This window comes from Neopelma chrysocephalum, unplaced genomic scaffold, assembly GCF_003984885.1.
Source record: "Neopelma chrysocephalum unplaced genomic scaffold, ASM398488v2 Primary Assembly neopelma1_23b, whole genome shotgun sequence".
NCBI lineage: Eukaryota > Metazoa > Chordata > Aves > Passeriformes > Pipridae > Neopelma > Neopelma chrysocephalum.
Genome location: NW_020897692.1, coordinates 2,867,552 through 2,883,784, shown reverse-complemented (window position 1 = coordinate 2,883,784; position 16,233 = coordinate 2,867,552). Strand labels below are relative to the sequence as shown.

Sequence of the window (16,233 nt, the reverse complement as noted above, 5' to 3'; positions counted from 1 at the left end):
CACAGAAGCTGTGTTCTGCTGCAGATACATTTTTCAGCCAGGCATTCAGTCTCAGCGCTGCTAAGGAAGCAAATTGGATGCATTCAGGTCCTTGCCTCACTCTCACATCCAGAACAGAGCAAAACAACTGCTTCTATAAGTACAGAATCATTTCAATAGAATAAATTCCCATGTATTCTACTTACACTTTAATCTTCCCTTTTGGCATTGCCAAGCATAATTTCAGAACAATAAATAAAACCAGATGCTAAGGTGTCAAACATGACATAGGAACCTGAATAACTCAGAAAATAATCAGAAAATATGTAGAAAAAAATCTTTGAAAGACTTTATTCTAGCACGTCCTTAGAATTTTTTTCAACAGACTCATAAATCTTAGACCTTTCTATTGGCTGCTAAAATTAATCTACTAGAAATAGTTGGTTGAAAACAATTACATCTGACTTGTTCATGACTCAAAACCTAAAAGCGAAGAAAACTTGAAAGAAACTGACTGGTAATAAAAACGAAGCTGATGATAATTGCTGATGCTGAAAATGCAAAAAGGGACGCAATATGAATGAAAACTAAAATGGAATTTTATAATTCTTTATCTTTAAAACTTTCTATTCATATAAGTTACGTCAATAAACATGCTTGTTTGCTTAATGGGGAGTAAATCCACCCCATTCCCCCATGACATATTTCGTCAGCATTCTAGTCTGAGTGACTGCCTTCTTTTCCCTGCTAGAGTTTTTCCAAAAGTCTAAAGGCAGATTTCCCATCTCCAGTTATTTATACAGAGGTCTCATGCATCTCATGAGATGCAATCTTCAGGATTGCAGGGTTTGGCTTGCTGCTGTGCTTCTTGCTAAAAGAACTATTTGAGAGCAATGCCTTCTTTCTCACCCTCTCTGATAAGAGGGTCAAGATACATAAGAAAGAAAAAGATCTTATTTCTAATATAATAATCCCTGTCTCCACTTTCTGCCTCCTTTTCCCATCCACTCCTCCTCGGCTCAGTGCCTTAGTGAATTCAATGCTCTGTTTTCCTCTATTCTAGTTGCCAGGATGGCAGTAATATTCACTCCATTGCCCCCTGCACATTGCAGAGCAGTCACTGTATTGCTGCTGTCACATTGCGGCACATGTCATCAGGGCAACACAACAGGAGCACATCTCATTAGGACCACTGCCTCTGTCCATAGCCAGGAGGTTGGGCAGTGGTGCCCTATACGTTCATAAGGGTATGTGTGCCTGTATATATACCACATATGCACAGGTGTATTTAAGGGTGTGGACACAAAGAAATATAAAGCATAATTGATAAACACATTTCAGGGAACCTATGTGCTACAAATGCCACATAAATAATGTATGTGTGTGTATGTGTGTATATATATATATACATATATATATATATAAGTATGTATTAATATTTATAAAATGTTGCAGGTGTGAAAACTGAGAATCACTTCTAACAGGTGATTAAATCTTTCCTGAAGTTACAAACTGTGTGTGCCAGTGTATTTATCTGTATAGGGGAGAGTGCTTATTATCTCTACCTTGTTCCAGCATTTAGATTCCCTGAGCTCTGACTTACATCTCTCTTGTTGTCTCCTGGGTGGCCTGAGGTTTTTTACTTCTAAGTTAACTTTAATCACAAAGGAATAGCTTTTGAGCCCTTTTTTTTCTCTTCCATGTTGCTGCAATCAACTGAAAGAACAAAACCTCAACCATACTGAAATTAGTAGAACTTTTTCCAGTGTTTCTGTGAGCAAGATTTCATCTCTGATACTCCTTATCTTTCAGCAAATCTAGCTTTGATGATAGAATTTCAATTTGTAGTTCTGCAAAACAGATGTGGTTTTTCTTATTTTTAAGATCAAGAGGTCATTGACTTTAATCTGATTAAATCTCCCATTTCCCTATACTAATTTACCTCATCAAGAAGGTCAGGACGTGTTTTCAGATATTTGAAACAAAGATACATAACAAAGATATCTGATATAAATAAATGTAATATGACTATTTTCTAGTGAAGTTTGTTTGAAGGAAAATATTCTGTCCTACAAACTCAACTGTTTTGATGCAAATTTAAGTCATAGCTGTCAAATACCTGTTCAAATTTTCATGATACTGCAAAAATTACTTTATCTTTCTAGGACTTGATTTCCACCCCTTCTTTACTCCACATAAGGCAGTTTCACTAATAATTTTGCTTGTAAAACTCCAAAAGATTCTTTAGGAAAAGGCATTTCAAAAGTGAAAGTATTCTTATCGCTAGAGCAGCATTTTATTTTGCTTGTATGGTTCTTTCAATTGGTAGATTTTAAAGTATTTTATTAAAGAAGGGGAAACTTCATTACTCTCATGCTATAGGTATCTATGAGATATAAAGTGATTAACGCCTAACTCAAATTAAATTCCATTCAACTAAACTCAGGTTAAAATGATAGAAGAGCCGGGAAGTCTTCCTACCACTTTGTTGTCTGTCCTATATATGAGACTCATCAGGGTACCAGAAGGCTCTATTTGCCCTGGTAAAACTCTTCTGTCCTTCTGCAGACCAATGTGCTTGTCAGTGAGATAAAGAATTCCTAACATTGTTATTATTGTTTTCAATTAAACTCCCTTTATGAGAACTTATGATAAATATATATTCTAGCAGGAATTCTATTTACTTTGGCTGAGAGCAAGTCTTTGTGGTACTTTAACATTTGTTTTGTGTGACATTTGAGCTCAACTGACCACATAAACCAAAGGCTGCACTCAAAAACTAGTTTTTTGTGCTGAGCCTTAGCAGGTCTAGTCCTTAGCCCAAAAGCCTCATTCGGATGACTAGAATGGAGGCACACACCACAAGCAGTGGGAGGCTGTCCAGAGCAGGACTGGGATGTGTATTCTTCCATCCTTCAGCAAGACACATACAGTGCTCTGAAGGAGTGAATCCTCCTTGGAATTCGTAGCTGGGAATCCTCACTTTAGAGCAGAGAGGTAGCCCCTTCCTTTTATGAAGAAATTGGGGAATTGCAGCTTTTGAAACATAATCAGAAAAGCACTCACACAAAATACAGACTGTTTTTTGTGATCTTTCCAAACAAAGGAGATTTAAGTCGCCTCTTCCATCGTCTCTTTACAGGGTTATAAACGGCATAGGGAAGAAAGCTGAGTCTAAGCTCTACTGTTGCAGATGTGCCCTGGGCATAAATCATTAGGGAGTCAATAGGCAGGAGGCAGAAAGAGGTCAAGGGAAAGTAGTGGTGCCTTGATTAACAACTAGGCCACCAATGAGGAGGAAAGGATTCCTCACCCCTAACCCTAAAGCTCGTCACACATTGTATAAATCAACATCCATTGCTGTCTAGGAGCTAGAAAATCCTTAAGGAAATTGAAATATCAAGCCTGAATCACTCATGCTGAAGAAAGATTCATATCTAATAGGTAATAGCTTCAATTGCTGTGAAAAGGACTTCATCCTATGCCTGTTTCTTTTAAATTCAGACAAAAAAAAGCAGCTACTACCACTGCATTTAGGATGGAGTCTGCTCTTGCGGGTACATATATCCTTAGGCCTGAGAGCTGGGGTAGTAGCTAGTTTATCGATTTTGAATGGCCCTTCCCCATGAAGAATGAGCCCCTTCTGGGGATGTGCTGGCACCAGGCAGCTAAGAGCGCAGGGGTCTGTAAGGCAGAGGGCCAGAGAGAGTTGAAGCATTACCAGCCCTAAGAACAGAAGTTTTCAGGGTTGGATTTTCAGAATCAGATACCAGAATTTCCCTTGATCCCTACTAGTAGTGCCTGTTTCTGATTTGGGGCTTCTTAGGAGCAAGGATAGCCTAATCAACCAGGAGTTTAGGTTCCTCATATTCTTTTAGTCAAATTAGTCCTACCCACATTTGCTAAACTGCGTTAACTGGATGGATTCACAGGTTATTTGAAAAGGCCTCCCATCAACTTTCTTTACACCAGTGTCCTTAAAGGAATATAGAATTAAGTAATATTGACCTGTTTTTTTCACACTTTTTCAATTTATTTCCCTTGGTCCCCTGCTTTTTCCTTGTATATCCTCCTAGCTATCTCTGCAAACTTTCTTTAGAAAGTTACATTCTGGGTAAGATTGCTATATAAATTCTTCCTCATATATTAAGAAAAAGGGAAAACTTTCTTTCCAGTTTTTAAATACCTAGTTTTAATATGTACAGTGAAGTTGTACCAGAGAAAGACCGTGGGTTGCAAACCATAAGATGGAAAAGTAAAAAAATTTACATTGAATTGTTACTGTAGTGGCAAAAATTTTGCTAATTCATTATGGATTTTTTTCTCTTTTCAGAGTAGAATAATATATGACACTAAAACCTCGTAATTGAACATTAGAATCAACTGCTTTAACCTAACGCTGCAAATATTTAACTGCACTTTTTAACAAGCATAAAAGGAAGACATCAAACTAAGAAATAGCAAATAGCTTGAGTCTTTTCAAATGAAGTATAATCTCTGCACTAACTGCTGTTCTGCTTTGTACAATGTATCGTCAATAGCCTGTGCAGAATATTCTTCATTCTCATATTTTAACCTTGAGAGTTGCTTTCAGAGACATCGGTGTATATGTTAACCCAGATAGGAAGTAGTAAAAAGAAAACATCACCTTAGAACACGTAGAACATGGTTGTAACTACTGGAGGATTTTTTCAGACATTTGTTCCTTCAACCCATTCTTCTTTCCCGACTGAAGGATTTCTTTTTTTTCTTTCTTTTCTATGGAAAAAGTCTTTTCAGTGACTTTTGCTAAGCTTTGTATTTCTTAGCTTGTTATACTAGTAGTTCCAGCTCTCTGACCTTCCTTTTGTTATGCACACAAAGAGACACTCCAAGAAATTAACAACTGGTTTCTCTCAACTGCAATTTTGTCTTCTCAGAAAAGTGTGCAATTTGAGAGGCTTAGGGATTATTTTTGTTGGTTTTATAATATATACTATCTAAAATATGTGCTATTTTTAAATATGCTTTCATTCTTGTTATGTCAAGCTTTAGGTTTGGGGAGATTATATTTTTGCTTCTGTTTGTGTGCATGCATACCTTTAAAATTCTTATTAGGAATGTTTCTGAATTTACTTTGTGGGCACTTGGATCAGATTAGTAAAACTCTTCAGTTCTTGTTTTCAGTGTCCAAACTTGACTAATCTTTATAGTGAGTTACTAATTTGTTTGCTTCAGCAAGACACAGTATTTCATTTAAGAGTCTCTGTTTATAATCACCTTCTATTTTACACCTACAGCTTATTTCTTTGAAATGTTTAGCACTACCAACACAAGTCAGCTTGAAAACTTAACTATTGATACACAATGGGAAGATGATTGGTGCTGTTTTTCCATTGTTTTAATTTAGTGTTGGTGTCCTTACACTCACAAATGCTTTACAATCCATCACTGACTTAAATTGCACTTTCCCAGATGGAAAATAAGCAGCCATTGGTTTAGGCACCCAGTATCTTACAATACGGATTTGTATTCTCTATACACAGACTTTAACCTGAAGTCTTGAGTCACTGATGGGCTTTCAAGAAAGCTAGAACAGTGAGGAGCTCTGCTCAAGGCATTTAGACAACAGTGAGCAGAACCTGGATAAGGACTCTTGGCCATCCTGAGTCCTGTTGATCAACACTTAGTTACTTCTTTGTTCAGAATAGTCAAGAAACACAGTTCTGTTTGCTATATTTGTAAAGCAAATGCCCATCCTTCCACCCTGTGAGGAAATTTTAAAATAAAAAAAAAAAAAAAATTTATTTGCAAATATGGATATAATTTTTAAAAAATGGCCTATAAATCATGACCTCTCTTCTTGTCTTTGACTATATTAGTAAACGGCATTCTCACTTTCAGCCACAGAGCAAATTGAAACTAATTTGAGCATTTCAGTTGCTTTCTTTTCTCTCTAGGGCAGTTGTCCCTCTAGCATCTAGTATCCATGGCACATAAGACTTTGCAAATTAAAGCAAGAACATTGACCAGCATCCTAAAAAAACAGTTACATCAGTACAGATCCCAAACCCAGAGGTATAATGAGTTTCTTAAGGAAAAGATGCTAGACAGGAAGAGAAGTGAAATGTTAAATAGAGATCAGATTATGGGGATTTCATGGTATTTCCCAGAAGCCTCTCAGGCTTTCTTTCTGACCTACAGAGCCATCTCAGGAGTTATGTTGCCACTGGCAAAATCCTCCAGATCTATGCAGTTGCATCTGCAAAAAAAAAAAGGCAGCATTAAATCTCAATCAAAATTTTTGGGCTTGCTTATGCAGCAAGATACAGCAATGTAACTGCACACAGCCTCTAATCATATCTACACAAACAGCTGGTGCTTAGAGCTCCAAAAGACTTGCTTTGCCACAGAACTAATATACTTTCCAGTAAGTGTTCAATATTATAAGCAGGTATCCTCTGCTCTTTTCTGATTCATCTGTTTCACATGAGAAGGTGTTTTTCCATTGTACTAGGGAACTATGTATTAGGAAATCAGTCAGAAGCAACTGTGATTCTTGGATGGGGAGTTTAGCTTATGTGCACAGGAATGCCTATGGTTCTTCTGCAACTTCATGCTCCATCTTATTTGGCTTAGTTCTCACTATTTTCACAGCTACTGTGAGTTGATTAGGACTTTCTGGTGGTCTGGTGGCCATCACAAATACATAGCTTGCGTGCAAGTATGTTATCCGTATTTAGCTGGCTAGCTGCAGTTTTACAAGCCAGTCACAAAGCTACTGAAGAGCTCTTTCTGCAATTCTGGCAGAAATAGAGAGAACAGCAGTTTGCTGTTCCTAAATCACATAGAAAGAAGGAAGGAAGAGACCACTTGCTTTTGGAGCAGCTTTTCTTCGATCAGCTTGATTTTGTGCAGAGCCTTTTCAGAGCTTTTTAAAAAAGCACGGACTGGCTTGTGCTGCATAACTAGGATGAGCTTTATATTCAAGAAGATAAAAAGCACTTTCCTGGCAAGGCAGATAAAGTTTGCTACTAAGCTACAGTGGTGAAGAACTCTATTTTTCATAGCTAGCACAGAACTGAAAGCCACCACCCCTTTCACAGATTGCCGTCGGTCATAAACTAGCTGTGATGTGGACAAGCGAACGTGGAAGTTAAGGTAAAAAAGGTTCTATCTCTGTATGTTACCAAGGCTGGCAATGCTGCTGAGGTTCTGATGGCTTTGCATGTGTTTATTTTCCAGTTGTGTCAGGGAAGGAATGAAGAATACTTATGTATCCTCTGAGACAAACTTAAAAGCTCATAATTAGAAAGCAACACAACTGCCACGTGGAGTGTCCTGACACTAGCACCAGATTGTCTGGAAAAGTTTCTTGCTGATAAGACTTTATTTTTTTTTCCATATGTGGCGATGGGGGTGGATATTGGGTCACTCCAGTATGTACCACAGTTCTGTAGCCATTTCTGTCTGCTATACTGAGAGACTCAGTCTGAGATATTAGTCTCTGGCTAATGTCACAGAAAGAATCCACTGAGCTGTTGCATAAGCAGCTAGAGAGTGACAGTGTGTGACTGCCATAGGGAGAAGATAGATGACAGCCACGGGGGAAGGCTGTGGGCTGCTGAACCATAGCAGAATGGTGTGTTGCACAGCAATTTGGAGAAGAAGGCTGAGAATAGGGTTTTCTTCAGCAAGGCCTGAGGAGTCAAGACTCAGATAGTCACAAAAAAGCAGCAGTACCCCACCTAGCAATTGATAGGAAGCTTTAGGCTTAGCCTTTGAAAATAGGGACTTTGTTGTTGCTGTTGTCCACACAATTTTTCACTTTCCTTCACATTTTCACTGTGTACAGTGTGGCTATTTTGTAATTTGCAAGATAACTTTCAAGATAGGGGATGTTTTTACTCATTTATTCAGCAATTCTTTGCAGTTTTAGACTGCCAGTTGTGTTCTTATTAGGTGCATGTTATAAAAATCTGTGATTTTATTAATACTATTTATTAAATTATTTATTCATAATAATATTGTTATTACGTTATTATGTATAAAACTATTTATTTTATTAATACTATCACTGAACACAAGGCTGGAAGAAATCAAGTGAGGTCATCTAGTCCAGCCCTAGGACCTAGAGGCACAATCAGATCTCTCATTGGTTAGTGGTGCTTGTCTAACCTGTTGTTACCAGTCTCCAGTGATAGCTTTGGCACCACGCCTAAGGAATCTATCTTAATGGCTGCCTGTCCTCAGGGTGCTCTTAGATTATTTTTCTAAAACTGTTCAAAGTAAAAATTACCACCTCTGAATAAAAAGTTTCTAAACTGTTCTCAAAGTGCAAAAATGGAATCTGAGGAATTGAACAAATAACCCGAAAACAAAGGAAGTGGACAGGGGAAGAAAAAGAATGTTGTAAACAATAGAATAAAAATATGCAGTCTGAGATCAGCAGCTCATTCAGCTTTCAGCCTTTTAACTGTATGCAGCTCTGTTTAGCCTTTTCATACTGGGCTGTTTTCAGAAATCCGTGGACAGGCATGGAAATGTGTGGAAGCAAGCCTGTGTCTGGATAGTGGGGAGGAAAAAATCCACTATTCTGGTTGTGACAGAGGAGGCTTAACCGGGAGTAGCGAGAGTTAATTCCAATAAAGAGAAGCACTCTTCAGTCTTAGAGACCTAAAGCAAAAGCAGTTTGGAGCATGTCCTTACAGCAGTGACTTGGAAATAAGAAGTCACAGGATGGCTATCCTGAGACAATCAAATTTCCTTTTAAAATGCAGGTGAAAAAGCTCCAGCTAATCGGGAGCGTGGTCGAAGAAAATGCAGTTCTTCACATAAATGCAGATATGCTATGTCCAAGACTGGTAAAACATGCCAGAGGACAGGGAGAACAGTTTCAGATGAGCCTTCTTCTAACAGTAACAATTGTTTGCCTGTCATTCCTATCAGTTCCCTCTGCATTCAACTGTCCTTTTATACTCCTGGAGTACCTACCTAGCTAGCTGTCTGCTTCTAAATGGGCCTCTGACACCTCTGTTAGCCTCAGTGTCCTTCTGCTCTTCAATCAAATCCACTGTAACAGAAACACCCACTCTGATCCCAGGAGTGATCCTCAGACACTATCGTGAGGTTGTTAAGTATTTCTACTTGAGTGATCGTGAGACCAAGTGATGATCAAGACAAAAGTTAGCCCTGAATGCTTAAGAATTCTAAGATGATTTCTAGTGATTTTTTATTCATTATTCAGTGTCCATGCTTTCAAGAATCTTGGCTTCAGCTTTCTTTTAAAATACTGTCCTTTTCCTTTGGAAAATCTCAGTATTAGACTAGTAATGAATGTTATATCTCTGCAAGTAGTGATGTATTTTGGGCTACTGGCAAAACCTTGAGAAACCAGGGAAATTGCTGTAAAAATACACCAGGGGCATTGATATTATTGACCAGCAATGTTGCATTTTCTCCTGCCTGCAGTGTTACATAACCAGAAAAAAACCCATAACTCTTCTTTCTGGAATGATTGAGAAGTCTCAGTTGCAATGAAGACATGATAAAACACTTTCCATAAAATTCTGGTTTGTTTCTTAATGAACACAATGCATTCACAAAATAGACATCTTTTTGAAAGACTTGCCTGGTATACTTGGTGTTAACATTGCTGGTACCCCATAACTCTCTCCCATTTTTTGTTGCTGCTAAGTGGAGTTGCTTGCTGATGGAATGCCAAGTTTTGCAGTTAAAAGGAGCCTTGCTAAGTTTTGTATGGAGAAAAATAGTCTTGTACAGATGAAATACTATACTTTTAACTTGGGAAAAAAGCACTTAGAAAATACTTGCTATGCCATAACACTCTGAAACATACTTTAGAACAAAACTATCAAAAGCACCGAATTCTTCCAGCTGGCAAAAGTCTCAGTAAACACGCCTGTTTGACAAGGTTTTCTTTTCAGAGTCTGGCATGCATGGGGGAGGGGATCTGCAAAAAGGAAATTTGTGATTCTGTGGTAGAAGGAAAGCCATGAAAGAGGAAGGGTGAGCTAAGGTTAATTGGCTGGATGTCTTGTAACAAATGTCTCCTCAGTGTCACCTTTATAGTGAGAATTACAGTGGGAGATTGATCATTATCTTGGGCAAAAAAAGAGGAAAAAGAAATAAAGAAATATGGAAAAGTCTTCAGATTTTGGAGAATATTATGAGAAAATATTCTATAGATTTTAGTGGACCATAACCTATATGTCCTAGCAGTACAGACAAGCTACTTCTCAAGAAAATCCCTTCTAACCCAAACCATTTTATTATGCTATGAAAATAGTGTTTCTTAACAAGTGTTTACCACATACCTTCACTGTACTTAACTGCTTCCTGTCTGTGTACAGGACTCAGTCCCAAAAGCTATGAAAGCAGAGTTTGCTGTTCTATTCCACAAGTTCCTCAGTCTGCCTTGTGAAGCATAGGCCCAAGAGTTCAAAGAACAGCAAAGCTATGAGAGGAAATCAATCCATAAGGGACAAAAATAGGTAAATCCACCTGTTTAACATTGTGAGATGTTAATACTGGTACTCGGGGTAGCAGAGGCATATCTTCACATTGGCACTACAGTTCAAAAGCTTCCTACACAAATGCAACACTGGACACAGTAGAATTTCAAGCAGAGAAAAGTATACACAATGTCTGGTCATTCTCTGTGTAGCAAGAATTGCCATGTGATGATGCAGGGGGGTTTATTAGTTAGAAGAGCTTAGTGTAAAATAATCCCTATCAGAGGGACTTGAGTCAAAAGACTTTTAACTGGAGGGTGACTACATTACAAGGCACAATGTTAAAGTCCTTTTGTGATTTTTCATCACACTTTTCAATCCCTAGAAAATGATCAGTCCCTGTGAACAGACACCTCTCCCAATCTATTGTCAAAACTCAGCTCATGCTATCTGTTTAGTGAAAAGCTATACTTATTCTGTGTGTTGGTTTCAATAACACAGAAACAAAGAACAGCATTACATGAATATCAGCTCAGCCTCATGTTTTTTCTTTGAGTTTTATCTCCTAGAATTGTTCAACCTAAATCCATTCTTCCTCAGACATCCCATTTTTGCTTTCACTGTAGTAAGGTAAGGAAGCAAGGAAGCAGTCTTTGGGTCTCATAGGTCATAACCTCCCTTCTAGACATATTTGCCAGCAACAATCAACATAGGCCAAAAAAAGCCAATGTGATCTTGCTGTAAAGCCACATATTTCATTTGGAGGGATTTAAACTGAGGATGATAAGTGGAAAAGCCATGGACACAAAAGTTCCTCTTCTTTACTCTCCTCAGGATCGTTTTGCTGAATGTAGAGAGGACCAGCTAAACTATGTCCTAAGAAAAAGGGCCTAGACAAAAGCACCAGACTCAACATACCACTTACATTTTATATACCTGTATTAGGTGTTTGTGCCCAGGTGCTGACAGTGGGGACTGCCAGATGACCTCTGTGGAGAGCAGCCAGGGCTGCCCCTGTGCCATACATGGCCAATTCCAGCATGTTCCCACACACCCACTGCAGGGCACGGCTATGCACTGCAGCCAAGGTGGTGGCACCTCTGGGAAAGCGTATTTAAGAAAGGGACAGCCAGTGGGGGATGAGGAGAAAAAATATAAGAAACAACCTTGTGAGCACCAAGGTCAGAGAAGAGGGATAGGAGGAGGTGCTCCAGGCACTAGAGCAGAGATTCCCCTGCAGCCCATGGTGGCCTGGGGAGGACCCCATGCTAGAGCAAGAGGATGTATAGTGAAAGAACCGCATCCCATAGGGAGCCCAGCTTTTTTTCCTGAAGGAACTGTATCCCATAAGAAGGACACATTTTGGAACAGGGGAAATGTGTGAGGAGGAAGAAGCAGCTGAGAGGAATCATTGCAGACTGATCACAAACTCCCTTTCCCCATCCCTGTGCACTGCTCAGGGGCAGGGAGGAAGTGGAGGAGATAGGAATGAAGGAGGAATTTGAGCCTGTGAAGTTGAGGGGGCAGATATTATTTTAATTTTTGTCTTTGATCTATTTTAAATGGCAATAAATTACATTATTTTGCCCCAGGATGATTCTGTTTAGCTTGTCACAGTAAGTGGTAAGTGATCTCCCCATCCTTACTTCAACCCATAAGAATTTAATCTTACTTTCTCCCCCTATTTTGTTCAGGAGAGGGAGTGAGAGAATGGTTGAATGGGTGTCTGACAGCCAGAAAAGGTTGACCCACCACAATAACTAAAACCAGGATTAAGACCATCTGCCTTCCCAAAACAAGGGGAGATATTGCGGAAAATTTCGTTTTCCTCAAGATACAGTGTTAGAATAAAGCTGAGGATGACATTCCCTCCTCTTTCCTTTTCCTCAACAATGAATGTGAAAACATTTCCTTTGTAACTGTAGTTCTACACTCAGATATTAGTTTTTACACTCACAAAAGCAGAAAAGTTATGTGGTATTAATGGATCTCTGAATCACATTCTACTATGTCTTCATTCTGAATTTAACCACTTATTTCACAGGTAGGAGGAGATGAGTTATGAAACTGGTTTAAAAGGCCTGAAATTCACTTTCTGCTTTCTGTGACTACATTCAGGAGCAAAGGTTAGCAATAAACAACCCCTGACTTTGTTAGGTTTCCCAAAAAACATATGGAAGAGAAGTTCTGAAAAGAGATTGATCACTTCTCTCAGGAAGAGACAACCAGAGAGAGGACTAAGGAGGCTATATAATAAAGTCATCATCTCTTTTTCCCTGTGGAAAAAAACAATACCTCACAAAGATGCAGCTATCTCTACATTTCCTAATTTTTAACACAGGACTGTGACATAAAAACTTAAATATTTAAGGAAATCTTTTTATTCTTTTTTCTTTATTTTTCTCTATGTGGGAACTATGTGAGGCTGCACAGGGGAAGCCTCTATTGCTGCTTTCCTTCTCTAGTTATTTTAGGAGTCCTTTGGAGAAGGCATAAATGTTCATCCCTATGTAGCCATAAGGCATGAACTAGTTTTCTAATAACAGGCTTACTGATTACAGAATTAAAGTTCTAGTTCCTTTCTTTTTCAATCCTCTAATCATATATCCTCCATATACACAAAAATATGAATGGAATGCCGATGTGCAGCATGTTATTCCCTACACGGACACAAAGACAGAATCAAAGGGTAATTGTGTCTGTATTGTGTGTCTCAAATGCTTGGCCTAAGTTCTAAGCAAAAAAAACCTTCTCAATATATATACTGATTCACATCAAGTATGAGATGTATTAAAATCCTGGTTTCAATTAATGTCAATGAACTTTTAATGTGAAGAGGAGAAATATTATCACTTTGTCATGAATGGCAAGAAAGAACTCATGCCCTCTCCATTCAAAGGAAATTTCTGAGGTTACAGATCATTGTTATAGAAGTTCTATTCATTTTGATATCTGATTGCTTTAACAGGACATATATATGTAATTTAATACCTGATGTTATTTTATCTCTTTCTCTTCCTCTCTTTTTTCTCAGAACAAATTATGACATCGACATCTAAAGGAATTTTCCGGCCATTTTTTATTATCTTCATTGTCCTTGGTTGTTTCATGGCATTTATATTAATTTATATCAAACCAACAAATAGCTGGATTTCTGGTCCTATAGAATCAGCCAGTTCAGTTTTGAAAATGAAGAACTTCTTTTCTTCCAAAACTGATAATCTTAATGAAACTACTGTTTTGATCTGGGTTTGGCCATTTGGCCAGACATTTGATTTAACATCTTGCCAAACAATGTTCAATATCCCTGGGTGCCATCTGACCATTGACCGCTCGCTATATAACAGGTCCCATGCTGTTCTCATTCATCACAGGGACATTAGCTGGGATCTGACTAATTTACCTCAGCAAGCCAGGCCACCATTCCAGAAGTGGATTTGGATGAACTTGGAGTCTCCAACTCATACTCCACAGAAGAGTGGCATTGAACACCTATTTAACCTGACCCTGACTTATCGGCGTGATTCAGATATTCAGGTGCCTTATGGCTTCATGATGGTTGGTACAAGTTCCTTCACATTTGAAGTACCAAGTAAGGAAAACTTGGTCTGTTGGGTTGTAAGTAACTGGAACCCTGAGCACGCTCGAGTCAAGTATTACAATGAGCTTAGCAAATACATTGAAATCCATACCTACGGACAAGCCTTTGGAGACTACGTCAATGACAAAAACTTGATTCCAACTATCTCCACTTGCAAATTCTACCTTTCCTTTGAAAATTCAATCCACAAAGATTACATTACTGAGAAACTTTACAATGCTCTTCTGGCTGGATCAGTACCAGTTGTACTGGGCCCTTCCAGAGAAAATTATGAGAATTACATTCCAGCAGACTCTTTCATACATGTGGAAGATTTTCTCTCCCCCAGAGAGCTGGCAGAATATCTTTTGATGCTTGACAAAAATAACAAGATGTACCTTAGTTATTTCAACTGGAAGAAGGATTTTTCAGTGCATCTTCCTAGGTTCTGGGAGTCACATGCATGTCTTGCTTGTGATCATGTGAAAAGACACCAGGAATACAAGTCCATTGGAAATTTAGAAAAATGGTTTTGGAATTAACTTGTGTGTGTGTGTGTGTGTGTGCGTGCGTGTGCACTTTTTTGAAGAAGCCAGAAGGAACTTCAGTCCAAGTGGAGAGGAAAGGAAAAGAGAAAAAAAAAGGAAGGAAAAGAGAATATTTTGTCATGGTTTATCAGCTATTCCCTCTTGTCTATCCTATTTATATTTTGTAAGAGATTTTAAAAGATCAGCAACAGTAGTCATCAATACTTAGTTTCAAATCATAATAGACATACTAATTATGTGCACTGAAGAATATTTGATTGTTTATTGTGAATTTAAAACAAGATTTCCCACATTTTCTGTGAAATATGTCCCAGTCTTACACTTCAAGTAGTCATTTTTAACAATTGTTTTTTATTTTTAAAATTACATTTACTGTTTAACCTATTTGGAAAATGAGGAAACAATTTTTAAATGCCAGAGAAAACTTTAAGAACATAATTTGCTGTTCCAGTCTAAAATGTGTGTAATATATCAAAAGACAGTAAAGTTTCATACGTTCATTTTACATTTTAAGAGCACAGTAAAGTACCATACCTAGCATTACTGAAGTGTCATTAATTGCTCCCCTTTTTAAGGGTAATGAACTATAGTTTTTTAAAGGTATTAGAATAGTAGACAGTTTTGGTTTCTAAAAATAAGATGTTTCCTAACAAATAGTCCCATTAAGTTGCTTGAAGAATATATCTGTTCTTACCCTCTGAAGAAACAATGTCAGACACAGAGAAAATGACCAATCTTAGAGACGAAAGCCCAGACTCATCGAATTTTTGTTTTCAAATGCAGCATGCCCTTAAGCCCCATTGTGTCTCAAGTATTATTAATGTGAACCAGGGCTCTAAGTGGTGTTACACCAATACAGAGATAAATGGATTTTAATAAAGGTGTTTGATTACATCAGCCTCATGCACTGAATTCAGCTGGTAATAACGGATTTTTGAAATAGCTTGCTGAGAAATTTTAGGAATTTCTCTCATATAGTTTCTTGAATAATAATGAATTTTTCCCTAATTCTGTAAAGACCTGCTGAACTTTAATTTTAGCGGAAAATGTGATATTATGACTTATGAAAGGGGGATAAAATGACTAAACAGTTAATTTTCTGAAAGAAATATGTTCAAATTCAGTAAATAAGCTATCAGGCTGACGTATTCAACCTTTCAACTTACTATGCTAGTGAATTTTGGGGTCTGAGAATATTTTATATGAAAAAATGCACTATTCAGAGCAGCAGCTGGCTATCAATATTTGATAATATGAGTAGGTTCTTAAGTACTAAATTTGCTCTAATAGCAAATACGAAATTGTGATTATTGTCATGATTGTTTAAAATGTCTGCTTTTAATGTGTCATTTGATTTTAATCCTTCTTTATTTCAGCTAAGACATGAATATATGATTGCCATATATATTTATACGTACAAGGTTGATTTAATGACATAAAGGTATGGATATGTTTTGGTATCAAATGAAAACCAGTTAGCTTGGATTTTCAGGTCAAAGTGCTACCGATCACACCCTCTACTGGAAAAAAAGAAAAAAGTTCAACTGGAAAAGCTTCAGCTTATGAGATGTGTAAGAACCTGATCAAGCACAGTAGTTAATCAAATACCTACGATTAAACTTGCAGACAGCAACATTGCTGAAGTAAGAAAATAAGGGATAAAAAATGATAA

General features: G+C 37.8%; 1 protein-coding gene across 3 annotated transcripts in view; it reads left to right on the top strand.

The window, feature by feature from the left end:
* The window catches only part of FUT9 (fucosyltransferase 9), a 102,776-nt gene extending 87,314 nt beyond the window's left edge, over window positions 1-15,462 (top strand). For all 3 annotated transcript variants that reach the window (XM_027694925.1, XM_027694915.1, XM_027694935.1), the window contains exon 2: window positions 13,468-15,462. In XM_027694925.1, coding sequence (XP_027550726.1) covers window positions 13,476-14,555 — 1,080 coding nt within the window. In that variant the 5' untranslated portion in view covers window positions 13,468-13,475 and the 3' untranslated portion in view covers window positions 14,556-15,462. The remainder of the gene's footprint in view (window positions 1-13,467) is intronic.
* The last annotated feature ends 771 nt before the right edge of the window (window positions 15,463-16,233 follow it).